The sequence below is a fragment of the Zonotrichia leucophrys genome, chromosome 3 (assembly GCF_028769735.1).
Source record: "Zonotrichia leucophrys gambelii isolate GWCS_2022_RI chromosome 3, RI_Zleu_2.0, whole genome shotgun sequence".
Taxonomy (NCBI): domain Eukaryota; kingdom Metazoa; phylum Chordata; class Aves; order Passeriformes; family Passerellidae; genus Zonotrichia; species Zonotrichia leucophrys.
Window position 1 is genome coordinate 89,573,923 of NC_088172.1, and position 20,555 is coordinate 89,594,477.

Sequence of the window (20,555 nt, forward strand, 5' to 3'; positions counted from 1 at the left end):
ATAGCACAGGCCTCTGGCATCTTTATATCCAACAGTGTTTTCCCTTCCTCCCACATCCTGCTGTTGCAGAGTGCATAAGGAACATAGCAGCAGCCACACTGGATTAGGCCAAAGACTTCTATCCTGCTTCTTCAGGGAGCATGTGCAGATGAATATTAAATATTAAATAAATATTAAAAAACACTTTAAAATTACAATTTGGGTCCTAAGTTTAATTTACTCCTAAAGTTGTCTTAGGCTTTCTGCTAAAAGAGAGTATAAAATATATGATTATATTTGATTTAGGCACAAAAGCTAACAAGTGAGACAGGTGGAATTCTAATTCATTTAAAAATAAACCTCAATTTCTAATATAATTTGCTTCCAATCTTAGTAAAAGAGAGATAGTGTAAAAAAATTACAATTTTACATACTAATTGGAAGAAATGCAATCTTAGAATAGTATCAGAACAAATATTCTACGAGTGATAGATTGCTTTCAATTTATTCCTACAGTTTCCATATAGAAATGTATTTAAGCTAATATATATATATATATATATATATATATATATACACACATTCAGTAAATAAGCCTTTGTATGTAAAGTAACCCAGTACTTCACCACATCCTGTAATTTAATCTAGCTGGCATGAACACAAGCTCTTTTAATCTGTACCAGCTATCACTATCTTAGTGTAGATCTCATACTCCCTATCTGTTGTGCTAGAAAAGCTGTAATTAGAGGGCTTAAGCTAGTCTTATTGAATTATATTATTTTTCCTCCCTAAACCAAAGATACATCAATCTCAGTTTCCTTCCTTCTGTGTACTTTTTCATCTGTATTTTGATTAGAAATCTTATGTTTTCAAAAGAGAAAAGAGTCTGCGTTTAGTAGGTTTAAGGCCATTCTAATTCAATCCGAGTGCAGAAAAAAGGCATTTCCAGAGCATTTTAACTGAAAGGTGAGTCCAAGTTCACTTGGGCTCAGGCTGCCCTACATGCTGCCCCTAAGTTCAGCAAAGTATAATAAAACATGGAAAATTTTGGAGGTTACATTTCTTTTCCACTGTGCTAATGTCACCATAGGATTTTTAGTTGCTGAAAATGTGGGTTAGCCTCAAGACTCTCTTCCCCTTCTCACCCCATCTAGCAAGTAAGAAAAACAAATCTGGCAGCTAGATATATACCTTGGTCTCTCTGGTCTCACCATGCGCATTGTAATAAATCACTGTAAAATCTCTAACTGTGCCCTCCCTCCCTGCATACATCTGGTCTCAGCAGAATTCAGGCAGAGACAATTTCCCACAAACATGGCATTGAGCCAGGTAGCTGCCTGTCACTGTCCTTTTAGGAATGTCTCTCTTCTGATTTGCCAGAGGAAACATTGGGTACTCACCCTTCATCTACCAAGGAGCAAGTGCACATCAGGCGACACGGGCAAGCAGATGGATGTTTGTGCTTCAGTTTATTGCTGCTACACCCTCTTCTGGTAACTTGCTGTCTGCCCACACATGGGATTGCAGATTTATTAGATTACACTGCAAATTCATTAGATTGCAAATTCATTAGATTACACTGCCAAGAAGTGGGCCTCACAATAACAAAATGTCTATTCCAAAAGACCCAAGGTGCCCTTCAGACACGTGTACTACACACATGAACATCTCCCAAACTGGTCTGCTTGCCAGATTTTTAGTCTGATTTTAGAATCTGTATTTTTATCCTACCAATGGTTCATTAACGTTTTTGTTACAAGTAGCTTCTAGTAATCTTTGTTATATTCACACCAGATTCACAGCAGAAGAATCTAGGCTAAATTTTTTCATTTACATTGTCTTCTGCATGATGTCTCCCAAAGCTTTTTCAGTGGCATTGTTTCAGGGAGATGGAGTTGCCACGGCTGGTCTGTACCTCAGGCTCTGGTTCTTTGCATGACCCAGGCTGTATAGTGATTCCAGTGAGGCCAAGACTACAGGATTTGGCCTGCACTTTGCTCCACAAAGAACACAGACTTTGCAGGAATCATTATGTTCTATGTACAGTGGATGAGATGCATCATAATAATGCAGTAATTATTTTAAATATGCTTGTCACTTTGACTGCTTCGGCAAAAATATTCAGGGTTATTTGCTCTTGTTTCGGGAATGATCGAGAAAAATCAATAATCATTCATAGGCCTCTCAAATTAAATGGTTTCCCTTAAGTACCAGATGCCAGTACAGCTTTTTATGGATAGACTTGTCTATAGATATCCATATATAAAATAATAATATATTTTCAGAGTGGCATCAGCATAAACCATTTGCATTATATGAGCTGTATCTCAATCAGATTTTGGCTGGGATAAATGTGAATTCTTAACTCCTCACTCACTGCTCCAGAAAACCAAACAAGCAGTGCAGCCACTTTAAGCAGAAAATGAATGCTTTTATACCTAATAATCTCCTGAGTGAATTCACTCAAGAAATTCCAAGACTTGGCATTCAGTGTAGGCACTCAGTGGAGGAACTCCATTAACTGAACAAAAGTATAAATCTGTCCAGAGCCAGTAACAGCAAATCTACAACAAATGTAAACCAGTAGAAGGAGACAGAGCCACACTGTATGACCAGGGAATACAGAGCACAATCTGTACTGCATTAGTGCTCTACATGGTTACAATCTTCTACAGAGTTGGCTGAATCTGAACATTCATCAGCATGTGTTGCATTTCCCTTTGATCTTGTAATTGAAACAAAATATTGTGTTAGGAAATAAGACTCTGGCAACAATTTCTACCTAATATTTGGCAAATCAATTAGTCTATCAATCAAATCCCCTCTCTGTATTTCCTGGTCTGTGACATGTGAATACTGAGGTACGAATTAACTAAACATATGTTAAGTGTTCTAACCCCCTTGTAGACATTTGGCATACCTGAATTGCAAAGTATTATTCTATTTAGGAGTGCAGGTCTTGCTAATTCCCTGTTACCCTTCAGACTGTTCCATTTCTGAATATTTTTTAACGAAAACTCTCCTAAATCCCCTTTTATTTACAGTGCATAATTGTTGGGAATTTAGCTGCTAGAAAATGGAAAAGTACAAAACCATGGCTAATTCCAAGTCCTGCACCTGTGTTGATAGCATGTCCTTGAGGCCTAGCTGTAGTATAATAACAAACAGTGAAAGAGACATGAGAAAAGAGAGATGTACCCCCTAAGGAATGAGGATGAGTTAATGCTATAGTTTAACCAATAGATTGCTTGGCTTACAGAATATTCATAAGCTTATTATTTGCTGTATAAGTGTTTGATACTTTCTTCAATAAAGTGGAACAGAAGGACCTGAGGGACCGGGACCGGACCGGACCTGAGGAGCCTATGATGAACCAACTGGTGTCCTGGTCTCCTTCCTTTGACACATAATTTTGTACTTGTTCTAGTAAAAATGAGCATAGGAAATAATTAAGACTGTGTTTTTTGAAAATAAGAAATGTCTACGAAAATGCAGTGAAAAATTTTATTATTACAACAAAATATTTGCACACAGTAGGGATACCATTCTCTACCCCAGTGATTCTACCACCTGTACATGTCCCACATATGGCTGAAAGGCTCTTAATCCCTGTGTTTGCTGCTTTTATAATACTCATTTGCAGCCACTTTTGATTGAAACTGAGAAGTTAAACTTTCAAATCTCTTGCAGGAAAAGGAGGCAAGATGTAAACAAGTAACAATGTCATTTGAAGATTTTTAGATATGCTTCCAGCTGGGACTAGGGAGAAAGACTCTCATTTGCAGTACACACTGATCTAATTAGAATTGACATAGTATAGCACTTAGATGATGTAAACCAGTTTATTAAAAGGAAGCTCACTTTTATGGTATTTTTTTAAAGTATTGAAGGCGCAGGGAAGTGCACTGAAGCTAGGTAAGCTCCCCAAGTTCTACTCCTCTTTCTCCTAGAGATATAACTCTACTTTCCTCAGCCTTGAACTTGTCCTTCTCCAGACAGGACCTGTTTTTCTCTTTCTCTAGATACTCTGTTGCTGAGCAAGCCAGCTCAGCACATTTCCGTCAAGCAACCAGCCAAACCTTAGTCAGCCACATGCAGGCTCCTGGTAACTTACAGCTGAGAGGAGGCCCTATTCAACTATGATGAAGGACTCCAGTGATCTTATCTTGGAGGGGATAGGCTGCAAAACCTAATTTACAATAATCTTCAGATGAGCTAGTGAACAGGAGGCAAAAAGAGGTCTTTGGCAAGTAATGGCAATACTGTTGATGCAGATACTGACTTCTGCTTTACTATTTATCAGAATGTAAACCTGGAAAATGCGGATCTTATCTTTTGGAGCCACAGATGTGTTGGTACAATCTTCCAGTCAGTGAGCTCTTGCAGTGGAGAAATATTAATCCACTGCATTTTGAACCCAGATTTATTTGCTGAAATCTTATAGAATCCTAGAATAGCTTGGGTTGGAAGGGACCTTAGGGTTCCTCTAGTTCCAATCCCCGCCATTGGCAGGGATACCTTCCACTGGACCAGGCTGCTTAGAGCCCCTCCAGCCTGGCCTGGAACACTTCAAGGGATGGGATATTCGCTTCTCTGGACAACCTGCTCCAGTGCCTCACCACCCTCACAGTCAAGAATTTTTTCCTAATACCTAATCTAAAACCACGCTTGCTTTGGATCTATTCCCTTTTGTCCTGTCATCACATGCCCTTGTAAAATGTCCCGCTCTCTCTTGTGGGTTCCCTTCAGGAACTGGAGGCAGCAAATAGATCACCCCTAAGCCACTTTTCCAGGCTGAAGCAATTCCCTTGTAGAAGAGGTGCTCTGTCTTTCCAATTCCTGTGGTAGCCTCGTCTGGACTAGTGGAGAAACACGGTGGAAAACACAGCAAATAACACAATTGGAAACCAACTCTCACTTGAGGGTGAGGTGAAGATGTGCAGTGTCAGGCAAGGACCAGTGCCGACCCCCTGGGATGACTCCATGCAATCTCTGGCTTTAGGAGACCATCTCTACACGCAGTTCGTGTCTCTTTTTTTCCAGGAAGCAACTGCAAGAGCTTGGGAACAGTTGGAGATATGTCATGCTGGCTGTTTACCTTCTCCACTCAGAGGAGCCAGCTGCTGGAAAGCATGTTTTTGCTTTAAAAGAGCATCTCCCTCCCCACTGTAGAATCCCAGAAGATAAGGGTCCAATGTATAACTGGATGGCTGTGGAACCAATGAATCAGACAGGAATCCCATCAGACAAGAATTCTTGGTAATAGCAAAAGACTGTTGGTATTAACACACCGTGAAGAAGAACAAGTTGTGACTGGAGAAGGGGGCCATGAGGATAGGGTTCCCCTTTTCTCAGACAAATATCCTTGCTTAAGTTCTTGGAGATAAGCACAACAAACCACAATCCAAGCAGAGGAATGAGGCCAAGACGGGCATGGCTGTAGGAGGGATCAAGACCCTAGATAGAACAGACTGCATGAGAACTAATTTACATAGAAAGAGAGAAACGAGTCTTCAGGGCAGGGAAACCTATCCATAAAAAGGTATCCCTGCCCTGAACATTAGCTGGATCCCTTTCTCTTCCCCTCTCTCTTTCTCTCTCTTCCCCCTTTAATTCTTCTCCTCCTTTCTCTCTTCCCTGTGCCCCTTCCCCTTTCTGCAAAACTCCCTGCCGTGCGCTTTCCATGCATATCAGGGACTAACTTACACCAACTCCTATGACGAGTGCATGACTTCCTAATCAAATCTGGTTGTTTGCGGGCCCTATTGCCTAGCTCCCTTCCGACCAAGCGCATTGACGAGATTGGAATCGTTTCCCCTTAAGGCTGCCTCGCCACAGCGCCGCTTCCGCATCCCGCTGCGCTCCCTGACGTCACCGCCGGTGGCGGGCGCGGTCCCGCCCCGCCGTCTCCGTGCCTGGGAGCCGCACGCGCTGCTCGCCCGCCCGCCCGCAGGTAAGAGCGGCGGCCCCCGGCTGTGCCCCTTCCTGCGGCTCTGGGCCTTTGCCGAGGCCTCGGGCAGCGGGGAAGCGGGCTGTCGGGAGGCTGTCCCTGCGCTGTGGGCGCTGCAGGCGCTGCTAGCGAGCATTACAAACGCGGTGTGTGGAATCACAGCGTGGTTTGGGGCGGAAGGGGTTTTAAAGATCGTGTCCGTTCCAACCCCTCTGCTATGGACAGGGACACCTTCCACTAGGCGAGGGGGCTTAGAGCTCCAACCGGCCTGGCCTTGAATGTTTAATATACGACATGTTTACGACTTGCTTAGGTGTACGTGTAGGCTTTTTTTGCATTTTTTGAGGATGGACGTTCTGTAGGCAGTAAACGGTTACATTCTTGTTAAAAATTGGGAAAATAGTGTTGCAGCTTGAGGAGCCTTGAGAACTTGGCTAAGTTTTTCAAAGAGAAGGTACAGCGTGCATATACCGGCCGTGAGCACAGTGAAGCAGCACCTAAGGAAGGGCAGGCAGTATTTAAAGTTATGAGTAACCTTGTAATGAAATTTCTGTAGCACTTATGTTGCTGCTAAGGTCAAAATGTCCCCTTTCTTTACACTTTGTCACAGCTTTCTGACCACAAGCTTAGTTGCTGCCAGCATTGTGGAATGGACTTCCACTAGCAAATTAAACTTTAAATGCTACCAATTAAAAGGCCTCATTTTGAGACAAACAAAAATGGAAGAACTGGATTTTAGAATCAACACTGAAATGTGTCTGCCACGTTTCTTGGTTTTATAAGTATAAAAAAACCACTTCAAATCTAAAATACCTGGCTATTGCTAATCCTGTGGCAGTATGACCATTGGTAAGGAAATGAGAAAACACTCAACCCAAGGCTCTTCTCCAGAGTGTGAGAAACTTGAAATTGGTAGAATTTTCAAGCTTCATGTCACAAAAGCAGCATGCAAGTTACACAAACCTTTATGATAAGTGCCTTTCTCTTTGAAGTGGCCTAAGATTTTTAGCACTGTTTTTTCATCTGTGATCTTCTTTTCCTGTAAATAAATAAATAAATAAACAGTACACCGGAATGGACTGGCCACCATAGCTTCAGGTAGTTGTTTTTTTCCCGCATCAGTAAAATTGATGCTAAGAACACAAACATCTCACAATTTCTAAATTATATTGAACCAAAAAATGGGTAAATATGCTTCTAATAGTGAACAGCCAAATAAAAATAACAGCACAACCGAGTAAGAACCAGTCAAAAATACATTTTGAATTGCTGTTCAGAATGGTACAGAGAGGCACTACACAGATTGCAAATACAGAAAATTGCATTCTAGTAAAGGGAAGTGCTTTTACATGTATTGTGGAACCAGTGGCTAAAGGAAACTAGGTCAGCAGTTTAAAAGGATTGGAAAAACCTCTCGGCTTTAATTCTGGATATTCGTATTCATGGTGCTGATATCAGTGGAGAGTGGCAGCAGGTTTGAGAAGCAGTAAACTCTCCATAGTTTACAAGTATGCAGGAGGTGCAAACAGCAGGCAGGTAATTTCCTGTTGGCTGGAAATTTGGTAGACGGAAGTATTCATTACTGTGTTGTCCCCACTGTGTGTAAACTGATTTGTCCAAGTCTTTTGCTGCCCAAGAAGTTCCTGGTAGGTTCAGTGCCAAGAAAAGGATATGTTTTAAAGACCAGTTTAGAGACACACATTTAGTATCACTTTAGAGTGAACATGAACTGAAGTGTGGCAGCATATCTGAGTGTGGGAGCTTTTATGAAAACCTCTCATGAAGAAGTGTTCTGCACATACCTGAAGAAAGCTGTTTTTGTTATTGTACTTATGCTGGGTGTACTGATGGGTTGGAGCTCAACAGGAAGCAGGTTATATTGGATTTGCTCATAACAGAAACCACTGTGTCATCCAAGATGTGGAATTTGGGACAATTGATTACAGAGAGTAAAAGTGTTTTATGAATTGTGCAGATGGAGTTGAAGTTTTACATGAGTGGATATAAATGGGGCTGTGGTGAATGAGGGATGTTTAATCCAAGCTGTTTTCCCATAGGATATCCACTATTGGCTGAAGTGTAAATGATTCTATAATACTATTCTCTCCCTTAAAATTTTAATATTTTAAAACAGATTAGTATAAACTTTGCAAATCTGTGGAAGCTCAAGTGACTCAGTGGCATCAGCAAAAGATTGTCAAGTGTGAGCTGTTTTGTAGGATGGCTCTGTGCAGGATTTTTGGTGGCTGCAGCCTGGATTTGAAGGCAGGGATTTCTTGAGGGCTGTTTATCAGTTGTACTACAGTGCAAATTATGCCCCGCTTAAATACCATGGCTTGAGCTGGGATATTTTTAAGGGGATCAAGATAAGCCTACTGGTGTATACATGATATTTCATTGTAGGTTTTTTTACTTTTGCAATGGAAATCTTTCTTGCAAACAGAACTGTGAGTTTGCATTGCAAGAGTTCTCTAATTGTACTAGATTTGCTCTCCAGCTGCCCCAAGCAGGGTTGCAAGGACAAAGCAAAGCAGGCCTGTGGGCAGAGTGATGACTAGTGGGCAAGTAATTATTTATTATCAGCAATAATACGTGTCTGTCACAGATTAGAGCCTCTTGTACTCAGAACTTTGCAAACATGGATTTCTCTGCCCTAAGGAGGTTTGTGGCCAAATAACTTAATTCTCATCTCTGGTAACTAAATTTAAAACGCTTGTTGTTCTGTTGCCCTACAGCCACAGCAGTAAACTACAGTGTTAGAGGAGAAGTTACTTTGCTGCACTTGCACATCAGCTGCATTCACTGCAGGTTGTGAGTCAGAACACACAGAGGGAGGGCAGTGCCAGAGATGGTTTATCATATCGATGACGTTCATGAGTTTATTTTGAATTTGAGAGCAGTTTTATGTGTCCTGACTGAAAGGTTTTGGGTTTGGTTTTGTTTTCTCTAGTTTGTTTTTTTTTTACTCTATGCAATCAGTAAATATCCATGAAAAGAAGAAATAATCTAATTACCTAATCTTATTTTTATTAGGTGAAAAATCTGAAAAAATAAAGGATCTGAGCTAAGTATGAAGAAAAGGCCTTTTAGTGTTTAAGGAATACGCAAGAATTAACATGATGAGTGAATTGCAATATTTAGCAGAATGCTAAATCGCTTTTTGTCTTCTGTTTACATGTTACAAAATATTTCAATTACACCATTTTTATCCCAAACTTGCAGTTTTAATTCCAGTTGAAAATCATGTGCATGATGCTAACACTGAGCATTTTTCATTTCTGCTTAAGTGGTTTCTTATTACCATGTTGACAGATGCAGTAGCTTCTACTATGTTCACCATGTATCTTCAGCAAAATCTCTCACAGAGGTACTTACGGCCTAATTAGCGTTTATATCTTTCAGTATGTCAGGGCTTTGCTGGGGGCAGAGAGGGGTGTGAGCAGGGAGGGAAGTTTAGTTTTGCTTTTTAAGCCAGCTGTGACTACAGTTTGCTAGTAGTATTGTCCACCATCTGTATTCTGTTTGTTTTTATTTAAAATATAACCAAGTTAAATGCCATATGAAGGTATCTTAGATTAATAGCCCTGTTAACACTACAGCAAACTGCTTTTGATTGTCACTTGTGTAGTTGTTTTTATCAAGTCTGCTGAGGATGACATATTTTCTCTTTCTCTTTTCATATTTGTGTCTTTTCTGTGGTTCATTAATAATGTCTGATATTTCCCTCCCTTTTTGCAGTCTGTATTTCCTACTTTGGTTTATAGTATATTGATATGTTGACTACAAAGAGAACAAGGTGTTCCTTGTGTTCTAAGCAGAAAATGCAGTCATCTTTCTGAATAAATGAGAATTTATTCAGAATTTTTCAGAAATTTCAGAATATTCCGAAATTTTGTACCTATGTAAACGAACAAACATTTTTTTAAACATACCTAAATGCAATGCATAAATTTTCTCATGAAAATCGTTTACTTTTGCAATCTAAAGTCCTTTTCTTCCTCAAATACATATTCTGTGGGGTTTTTCCCCAAAGATTACATGGCAGCTCAGGGTTATTAAAAAGGAAGTTTGTTTCTGTTAAGTTTGTGTTAGGAAGTTGTACAACATTTTTCATCAGTTTTTTTGCCTCTGTGTCCTTCATCAAAGTAGTCAATTTCTTTTTTTATTTCATGTTTATGGGTTATGAACCTTTCTTTGCATTCTCAAAATTTTAAAGTGTTACCACTGTAACACAACCACAGGTTATGTGTTATGCATCATAGGTCTTACTGCTTGATAATGAAAATTCTGTCTTATTTCCCATAGAATTCCCCATTGTTTGCCTTACTTACCTAGCTAGAATTTTTCATTACTTCTCTTATCTGAATATTTCTACTATCCTTAATTTTTAAAGTGAGAACTCAGTGCCAAATAAAATCTGGTTGAAAGTCAATAAATTCAAATAAGAAAATCTGTCTAATTAACATTGTCTTCAGGGACTGACTTAAGTTTTTGCTTATTCAAAATACAAAAATAAACACTTGAAGAACTTTGAGGAAAATTTTGTTTGTTATTTAATAACTGAAACATAACTACTGATGGCAGTATAGCTTTTGGGTGTATGTTTAGAGAGTCATGGAGTTCCCTGCTGTCTTTGGCTTTGTCATTGTGCAGGTGTGAGTGCACAAACCATGTGTTGATTTTGGCAGAAACAGTTTTGTGGAGTTTCTAGTGTACACGTTTTTAATGTAGTTTGCTCAAAATTATTTTAGGCTGTTGACTTGCCTCGTTGGTATGTATATCCTGTTTAATTAGTTATGCTGAAACAACAGTATAACTAATAATAACTAATAACAGAAGTCTCTACACAGCAGGAATAGGAACTTGCTAGTTCCTGTTGAAGTGAACAGAAAACACAAGTTTAATAATTTCTTCCCTCTCCTCAGGCAGAAGCAGCAGACTTATCAGTGAAGGGTTCTTTACACAGGCTAAAGGGCAGCCTTCTTCCATTGAAGTTCGATTGCTGGAGTTTAAGATTTTTCCTTTTCTTTCTTTTGTCTTTCTCTCGTGGAATTTTGTCCCATTTGTTGTAAGAGACAATAACAACCGATACTTATGAGAGACAAAAGAAATGGCCAAGGTGGGGGAAGGGTGCGGCTGGCTACTCTCTTACCTGAGGGGCTTTTTCTTGGGAAGGGCGGAGATGTGGTGAGATTCTGGCTGGGCCGTGAGGGGATGGGCTTCGCCCCGGCTCTTTTTCTCTCGGCATCGGAGGAGGGATAGAGGAATAGTCGGTGTGTATTCGCTGCCCGGAGGATTTGCTGCCACTATAGAGTTTTTGTCCTCCCACTGCTCCTACCGCAGGTGAGCCTTTGCTCGTAAGAGCAGCTGATGAACACTGGGACCTAATTAACACTCGATCCGGCTGGAAAGGACCTTCACAATCTATTGGGGTAGCTCAGGGGAAAACCCGGGACCCGATCCTCTCCCCCTTCCGAGGGCGCGTCTCCCCGGCTGCGTGCGGCAGCTGCTGCAGAGGAGCCCAGCGGCTGCTGCCCTGACTCCGTTTTCTGACATTGCCTCGGGCTTTTTCTGCTACACTCTTACCTAGCACCCCGTGTCCACCCGACCCCCCGAAGCTCCTGCTAAAGCTGCGGGGTTTACCGTTACATTTTCTCTTGCCCCCGGGTGTGCCTGCCTCTGCAGTCCCAGCCGCCGCTCCGAGGTTCCTGCTGCAGGCCACTTCGCCATGCAGCCCGCCCGCCATTACCACCTGAGGGAAACGCGGCTGAGCTGGCGCCGCCGCGCCCCCTGCAGGCGCGGGGCTCCGCCGTGCCCGGCCGGGAGCCACCAGCGCCCCTGGCGGCTGTGGCCGGAACTGCACGGAAGGGAAAGTGCCCGGCAGCCGAGAGAGGCTGCGGCTGGGTTTGTGGTTCTGTTTGGGGTTTTTGTTTGCCTTCTTATCCATATACATACTAGTAAAGGTCTGTTATTCCTTTCCCATATCTTTGCCTGACATCCCCTTAATTTCAAATTTATAATAATTTGGAGGGAAGTGGGTCATATTTTTCCATTACAAGGGAGGTTCCTGCCTTCCTTGGCAGACACCTGCCTTTCAAACCAAGACAGATTTTTCCCTTTCCTGGCTATTAGTGTCGAGTAAATATTCAGTAAATATGAGGATAAACATAATTTTCTTTGGTTCATGAGACAGCAATGATAGCAAAATGTATTTCAGACTGTATTTGTTATCTTTTCCTTCGGTGTTCCTATTCTTCTGTTTTATTCCTTAATTCTACCTTGGTATACTGAAAAGAATTTCAAATATGTGACTGCTTATCCTTGTAAACCAGCTCCAGTTAATTTTGGTATCACATACTTGCTATAGGCTTTTGTTAGTTCTCTTTTTTATTCCTGCTGGTGCTGGATACACTGATTAAGGGAGAGAGAGAAGTTGGAATTTATCACTGTGTTCATGCCTGCCTGTCAAATCAAGACCATAGTAGGATAAGTATTGCAGTGATAGAAAGATCTGTGATTGTTGGATTGGATTACCCCTTCCCTGTTTGTGTAAGTGTAGGTAACATGTGTTGACAGACACCTTCTAACCAAACTTGGCTGTAATAACAACCAGGAAAAGATTGTTTCTTTTGTAGTTTTGAGGGGTTTTTAATGCTGTATTATGTGACCAAAAGTTAATAACAAACATCGTTTCTGAACCCTTTTAATCAAACTTACATGGCAGATTATAAAGCAGGTGGTCAGGAGAGTAGAACGAAACACAAGAAGTGTTATTGTGAATGTCAGAAATAATTGTATTGGTATGTTGCCTTTCTGTGGGCAGCATCTTGTGGATCCAGCTCAGCTTTCTTCCTTGGGTCTGCCACAGCTGACAGAAGTAATACTTAGGTGTGTGGTGTGTGGGTTTCATGCTGGGGTGGGGAGGGGACCTTTAGCATGGTTGGCATTGTGATTCTGTACTCAGTGTGAAAACCAGCTCCGAGCAGGATGAGCAGTCATGCAGCTGAGTAGGATTATAATTCTTGACTGTGCAAACAATAGCAGTGCAACTGGGCTTGTTAACTGCCTGATCATATTTCTGAAATCATGTGGTGTGGTTAAAACTGAAGTTGCAGGCAAGCTTGAGTAGCTTCACACCATTTTTTCTCCCAATCGTCTTCTTTTCTGACCTCCAAGAGACAATATAAGTAAAATTAAACCTCTCTCGCACATCCCATGCTCTTGCCAGGGAAAGGGAAAGATCAAATCGTTATCTAAAACAAACTGCAGTGATGTGACAGCTCTTTGCTGTTTGTACTGACTGTGTGGCTTGGTGTTCATAGATAAAGTGCAGTGTCTTTGATTTCTGTTCCCTCCCTCTGTACTCAGCACCTGGAGAGTGGGATTATCACACTGAGTCTAAGAAAAGACTGCAGTGATCCAGGTGCTCCCACTTTTCTTGATTCAGCTCACCAAATAGGCAGGAAAATGACGTATTTCTTCTCTTTTTTCCTTAGAACATTCAAAAAGTTGTTGCTCAGTAGATGTTGTAGAAAATAACATAGCTCTAAGTAGCATTAACTCCCCAAGATATAATACCTGATTTATGATATGAGAGGAATTAAAGATATTGATTATAAAGTAGCAGCCAGATGGCTTGGCAGTAGCCATACCATGGTACTGTGAATTCTGGGAACAAAAAAAGGGTGCTTTGGGATTTTTCACATCTTATTTCCTAGTTGCACTGATGTGTTGACAAGATTGCAAGAGTATTCTGAAATCCCAAGATCAACTCAGCTTTGTTACAGGTAGAGTTATATTGGGGATTATAATACCCCATAGGGACTTGAGAAAGCTGGATACAGAGTTCACAAGAAGAATTTTTTGGATCTACTCTTAAATGAACTGACCATGACATAACTGGTGCTGAAGTAATGTCTCTTCCTAAGACAGACTATATCCCCATTGGTTTGGTTTGTAGTTTGGGTTTTTTTTTTTTGTTAGTTAGATAGTTTTGGTTTTGTTTTTCCTGGTGACCTGCCTGCTGCTTGGTGTAGCTCTTTATATAGTGTGATTTATAGAACACCTCTTTTAAACATGCAAATAATTTCTTTCTATCACAGATTATAAAAGCTAAATACTGTTTTAGGACCGTTGCAAATATAGGCACTAAAGTCGTGTGTGAATTGTAATGCTCCGTCATGCCATTTTGCACAGGAGTTAGGAGATATCCCTGGAATTGCAGAACCTTTTACAGTGTTGCTGCTGGCATTATCTGCAAGAACTCTTCACATTTCTTGTAATGTTTAATGAATGAATGCTAATGCTTTGTGTTGTAAATTGCAGTCTTTTAAGTACCTACAGTCTGTAGGTACTTAATGAAAAGGATTATTATTTTTGTTTCCACTTTCCAGATGGAAATGTCACAAGATGATAATAACATGGAAGAATACCCCACTGAAATTCATGATTATCTCACAGCATTTGAAAAGTCCCTTGGTTCTGTAGATGAGATGCTGAAGACAATGATGTCAGTTTCTAGGAGTGAGCTTTTGCAAAAGGTAAGTTATCTTCCTTTTGAAACTTTTCCTTGTTAGCACACAAATACTTGAGAGCCTGAACTGAAATAAAAGGGTCTGTTAGGCCAGCCACTGCACTGAGAAATAAAAAAATGACACTCCTGCGCTTGACACTTACTGTTAAGTCCTTACATTTCTAAGAAATCCAGATTCTTACAAGCTCAACAATGCAACACACGTTCTTCCAAGCTGATAAGTGATAACTTTACCAGTGGGACATTTAGCTCAGGGACATTATAGCTTATTCCTGGCCTTTCTTAACATGCTCATCCATAATGGAGAGGTCACTCACATTTTTTGATTGAGACTTCTTCACAGCAAACTGAATGGAACTGGTGTACCCAGCAGGATGTGAAGGTGAACTGGCAGAAGTGAGAATTGATCTGATTGCAGAAGTCTAGACTTGCAGAACCTGAGCTGTCTCCTCTAGCTATGCTATAAGTCTGCAAAATGTGCCTTTTTATTAGAGCAAGGTAGTGCCTGAGAATTTCATATAAGCATCTCTGTCTTACAACATTTAAAGCCTAATGTGTAATTTATTTCTGTAGGGCAAGAAAAAGGCAACACATGAGGGAACTTCTTTATGCTGTGAGGATTTCTTACACAAATAAATTATGAAGAAAATGGTCTTGACAACACAGGTCTTTTGACAGTATCCATGTTAGAACTAGTGAGCTCTACAATGATATTATCAGAGTTTCTGGAAGTCGTGTAGGACTCAAATAATAAATTGACTTAGACAGTTAAGGGAAACAAAAACCCTTTCATTACCTTTATCCTTCCTTTGCTTTATATCCATAAGTATTCTGGCATGCATTGAAGACACAGTCTGCCATGTGTCATGTTAACATTCCTTGATTGTATATTGATGTTTGTGTTTCAGCAACTTTTAAACTTTTTTTCCCCCTTCCATTGATAGCAACAACTATTTTGAATTAAGTTTCTGTGGAAAAAACAGGGACTTAATTTCTGACTATGGGAGCAGTAGTCTTAAGAGCTACATGCTGAGGGATTGTGGTTTTGGTGTATGGGACTGTGACATTTAACTTCAGACTGGGAGAATTACATGAATACTTGGAGAGGAGAGAATAAATGGTCCTGTGATGGCATGGAAATAAGGCATAAACACAGTCCCAGTGAAATCGGGATGCAAAAACATGCTCCTTCAGTGTGTATTCTTTTATTAATACATTTGCAATTATAAAATGTGCACTTTACCACAATCTGTGCATATCTTCCTTAAAAATCTTGAAATATAATGTTTTTTTTTTTTCATTCTAGTTAGATCCTCTTGAGCAAGCAAAGCTGGATCTGGTTTCGGTGTACACATTAAATTCTATGTTCTGGGGTAAGTATGTGGTATAAAGAAAAACATAGTATTTATGATTAGCATTCAAACATCTAGACAGCCATAAATAATCATATCTCATAGCCAAATAATTAAAAACTTGTAATTACCCTGAGGACCCACATTATTGCCATCCATATGGTAAACGATGTTGAAATTCTGAATCAAAAATCTATATTTAGAAAAGCTAATTTTGTATGTGTGTGAGTATGTTTCTGGTTCCTTTGTGACAGCCTTTTCTGTTCTTTAAAGGACTGAAAGTTTAACCATTTTAGTTGTTAAATTTTAACCATTTTAGTTGTTAGGGGTATTTTAGCTGCAATATTTATTAATAATAGTTTGTCAGATACTTAATGACACTGTTAACAATTCTTCTTCTATTAATGATTTTTTTTATGTGGAAGTCTTGGTTTTCCTATGTGACTGCTTGATAGGGTCTTCAGTCATAGATAGCTTTCAGTTTCAAAACAAGCTTGTTTTTTTTCTTGTAGTATACTTGGCTACCCAGGGAATCAATCCAAAGGAACATCCAGTGAAACAAGAGCTGGTGAGTTGCTTACACTGCATGTGTCCTGCTTGTGTAGGATGGTTAGCCCAAATGGAAGTTTAAAAATGTTTATATCTACATTTAAAAATGATGCAGTGCTCTAATAGCATGCATATGCTACATGGTGTTATATAACTACTTCTATGCCCTGCTGGGCTCTTTAAATTAAGAAAGTAATTTTTTTTACTTTTAAACAGTACTGTTTAAAGTAAAGTTGTAGAGTCTGCTGAAATTAGAAAAGGATGATGAATGATATCATCTTATCTTTTCTTTTTTTCCACCTTTGGTCGAGAATTGGATTCTGTGCAGAGCAGCTTTTCACTTCTATCTGTTAAATGGAAAATTGTTACAGGCCTGATAATAATTTATAACTTCCAGTATGGCATTTTTTTTCTTATAAATACTTGAAATCATGTTAATCTCTGAGGCTGCCTTTTCCTACTTTTGTATGACTCCAAAAGTACAGTGTGGTTGATTTACTAGCGAAGACGGGAAAGTGCCCCCCTCCCCGTTCCAAGCCCTCCAATAATTCATTTTCTCAGCAGTAAAGAATCCAGTTCTGCAACAAAGCTAAAAGCTTTTTTGGCACCAGTTGTATGTGTATTGTCCAGTAATTCTGCATTAGTGACATATTTACGACCTATAATAAATCTTTAGTTTTGTCTTCATATTCCATTTAGATGCATGACTACAGCATAGAAAGCCAGCTATCTTGAAAATTCTGCTGACTTAAAAACTTGAATCATTTAGCCTGAAGAAAAAACAGAAATCAAAACTTCTCACTACTCATTTTAATTCTTGAATAAATTAAAATATTAAATCTCAGCAGATGTAAAATAGTTAGCTTAAATGTAATCCTTACATTACCAGTGGAATGGGAGAGAGGACTAAAAATGCGGAAAGCTGGCCTGAGTAACAAGAATACTTCTATTTTAAAATTTGTGAGGTTTTCAGTAGTCTAGACTGTATCATATTAAAAAATGCATCAGTTAATACTTTGTGAGCTTTGTGTCAGGTTTTTGTTCCTCCTATATTATGTAGTGTTTGAATATCTTGTTAATTTAGTGATGCTACGAACTTTTATCTCTTCTGCTGTGGGTATTGTATGTTTGTATTTTGCTTCACAACTGCTGAAGAAAGATTGAATATTAGCTCTGAAGAAAGATTGAATATTTTCATAGCCTAGTTTATTACTCAGGTCTCTTTTCCTTTTGCAAGTATCAAGGTCGAATGAATGCACATTTCTTCCTTCCAAAGACATTGTGATATTCTTATTCATGTGGAAAGGGAATTAAAAAAGACTGTTCTGTCATGATTATTTTGTTTGTAGAGTTGCTGTCCTTGTGTACATACAGGTATTCAAACTGTATTAATAAAACTCACACTTAGGCTGTCAGAATTAATTTCTTTTGTCAAGTTGACATTTTCCAGCTCCTTTTTCCCATGTTAATGCATGTAGGTTTGCCATCTGTTCTCATTAGCCATCTCAGTCACCAAAGAAATATTATGTCTGATCATGATTTCAGACCCTCCAAAGCCCTCCTTGTAAAAGCTCTGTTTTTGATACAGGAGTGGCCAAGTTTTTGACAGTAGCTTAAAATGATTACTGAAGAGTTGAAAATCAATTCTGTAGTGTAAGTCTTGTAACTTTTGTTCCAGATTCAAAGAGGTGGCAATGGCTGTGAGAAATGTGAAAAATATCAAAATTTATTTTGGCAATATCCACACATGTTCTGTTAATCCACATTCATAATTCAGGTATCAGAGCACTACCTATATATGTGTGTATATATATTACTGTTGTTTGTATGGCTGTAACATCCAAAGGCCCTACAGTTAAAGGCTAAATATTACGCTAAATATGTAGACTTGAAATCTGTAAACCAAATTGTTAAATATTTTGCAGAGTTACTGTAAGTGTACTCCCTCATCAGTGAAGAGAAGCAGGCACTTATCAGAGGGGGGTTCCCATCTTAAAGCTGCTTACTCCCCTCTCAAAGTAATATTCTTTATTTGTTGCAGGAGCAGATGAGGACGAGTAGGCACATAAATGAGATTGTTAAGCTGGGAGGGTATACTTCTGTGGGGCTGAGTCCAAGTTGTGGTTTGGTCAAAAAAAACTCCCATAAACACCAAATAACTGATAGGCTAAGATATGTCATATAGGCATGCCCTTTTCCCTGGAAGTAGCCTGTATTGTTATTTATGGCCATAAAATGAACTTCTGATATGGCTGGAAATTCATCAGGTTGCCCTAAATAAGTTCTTTAATAAGACCTCTTGACAATTTCAGGAACTTAAGCCCTAAACTTCTGGGGTACAGGCATGTGTGATGCTTGTACCATCTTTGATTTTGTGTAAGATGCCTTTTTAGCTTTGCTTGGACTTGCTGATTTATTTTTTTTTTTGTGGAGAGAAGAGATAATGCATCCATAAATTTGTCAAATACCTAAATATTATTTTGACATCTTTATGTAGGTCAAACTCCAACTGAGTCCATTATTTTATTTTCTAACTTTGCTTGCCAGGACAGTTCCCATATCTCTGCAAATTAGATGCAGAGTCTGCATCTCTGTAGGACTTTGTGTTCCTGTTATGGCGGGTGTCATGCAGATGGTGTGGTAGGTACCTGTGATGGAAAATATGCTAAAGGAAAGTCTCAAGTTTGCAAAGGACTTGTTATATTTATTTAAGTAATACTATTCTTCTAGGTATTTCAGTTCTAGAAGTGTACAGTGTGGAGAAATTCTACTCATTGATTCATTTTAGCAGCAATCTTGGGAGAATGGTTTGAAATACTTTTCCTTTTTTTTTCTCCCTAGGAGAGAATAAGAACATACATGAACAAGGTCAAAGAAATAGCAGACAAGAAGAAGGCATCCAAACTCGATAAAGGAGCTGCTTCTAGATTTGTAAAAAATGCACTCTGGGAACCAAAGGCAGAAAATGAACATACTTCCAAAACTCCTGCTAAAGGAAAAAAGAGACAAAGGGACTAAATCTTTTTTTCTCCTCATAAGAATTGCAGACACCTAGAACTTACTTGGACTTGTTTTGCATACTGCATGCATCTCATAGAAGGGCTGTGTAACAGATTAATTTATAGTCACAAATTTTACAGGATTGTATTTTGTCCAGAACATTTGTCACTGCAGTGATCACATTTAATGTGTATCTAAAAGTGCCATTTGATGCACATTGGACATTTCATTACTCACATGATAATAACCTGACATATACTTGCTGGTAATAAATACTAGTGATGTTTTGTTTATAATGCCTATGAATTCAATTTTTTAAATGATTTATTGACACTTTTTTATATGTCCTCAATCTCCTCAATATTAAGAAGTTTCAAACACTGCTATCCAGTCTGTGGTGTTTATGAAAGAGCATTGTGTGAAATGCTTTATTTTTAGAGTTTTGTAAGGTTTATTCACTGTATTAAACTCTTTTCAACTTGAAGGTGTGCAATATTTCCTTACTTCTGTTGCCTCTGAGAATGCAGGGCTTCAAGGGCCACAAGCAAACACCCTGGATTCTCCTCTAAGCCCCTGTGTCTAGTCAGTGGAAAAGTTACATATCCCCTAAGGCAGTTTGTGGGGTCCATAGGAAAGGAGCAGGATGGGAATGGTTATTAGGGAACAGCACATGCAGGAGCTTGATGGAATTTTGGCTGCAGTGCTCCTCCCTTAGTGCTAATGCTGGGAGAAATGTGCTCTGGGGTGGTAAGAGTGTGGCCATCTCTTGGTGTTTCTCAAGTCTTCATTAGGGAAAGGATCCTCTTGTGCAATAAAAACTACTGCTCCATCTTGGAAATACTGTATTTTTCCTCAAAATGTGAAGATTAGTTGTTTAGGAAGGGTGGGTGTTAGGTGGGTTCACTTTTCAATATGCTGCAATGCAAAGCTCATTTATCTGCCCAAAAGCTATTTAACAATTAGCAAGGCATTAACAATTACAAAGGAAAAAGAAGATTTAGCTCAAAAAATGCAGTATGGGTAGCAGCTCATTCAAATGTTTGGGAAATGTTGTTAGTATAAAATCATAAGAACAAAGCTCTGGTATTGCAAGCTGAATGATGTTCAGTGGATGGTTGTTGTCCTTGGCATTGTACTGCAGCAGGCAATGCAGAGTGTGAACTAAACTGAATTAGGTATTAAAATGAAGGTT

The 20,555-nt window shown here is 39.4% G+C and overlaps 1 protein-coding gene across 2 annotated transcripts; it reads left to right on the forward strand.

The window, feature by feature from the left end:
• The first annotated feature begins 5,816 nt into the window (after positions 1-5,816).
• Positions 5,817-19,847, forward strand: C1D (C1D nuclear receptor corepressor). 2 transcript variants are annotated; one of them, XM_064707043.1, is made up of 5 exons: positions 5,817-5,932; positions 14,323-14,469; positions 15,769-15,835; positions 16,327-16,382; positions 19,205-19,847. In XM_064707043.1, the coding sequence occupies exons 2-5, from the start codon at positions 14,323-14,325 to the stop codon at positions 19,379-19,381; spliced, it is 447 nt and encodes a 148-aa protein (XP_064563113.1). In that variant the 5' UTR covers positions 5,817-5,932; the 3' UTR covers positions 19,382-19,847. The 2 variants fall into 2 exon arrangements, with proteins under 2 accessions (XP_064563113.1, XP_064563114.1); XM_064707044.1 differs by lacking the exon at positions 5,817-5,932 and adding an exon at positions 11,143-11,272.
• The last annotated feature ends 708 nt before the right edge of the window (positions 19,848-20,555 follow it).

Bases quoted from the DNA above. Each gene is read 5' to 3' on its own strand.
- C1D (XM_064707043.1), top strand. From the start codon at position 14,323: ATGGAAATGTCACAAGATGATAATAACATGGAAGAATACCCCACTGAA. The intron at 14,470-15,768 runs GTAAGTTATCTT...TTTTCATTCTAG, and splicing joins GGAGTGAGCTTTTGCAAAAG to TTAGATCCTCTTGAGCAAGC. The intron at 15,836-16,326 runs GTAAGTATGTGG...TTTTTCTTGTAG, and splicing joins ATTAAATTCTATGTTCTGGG to TATACTTGGCTACCCAGGGA.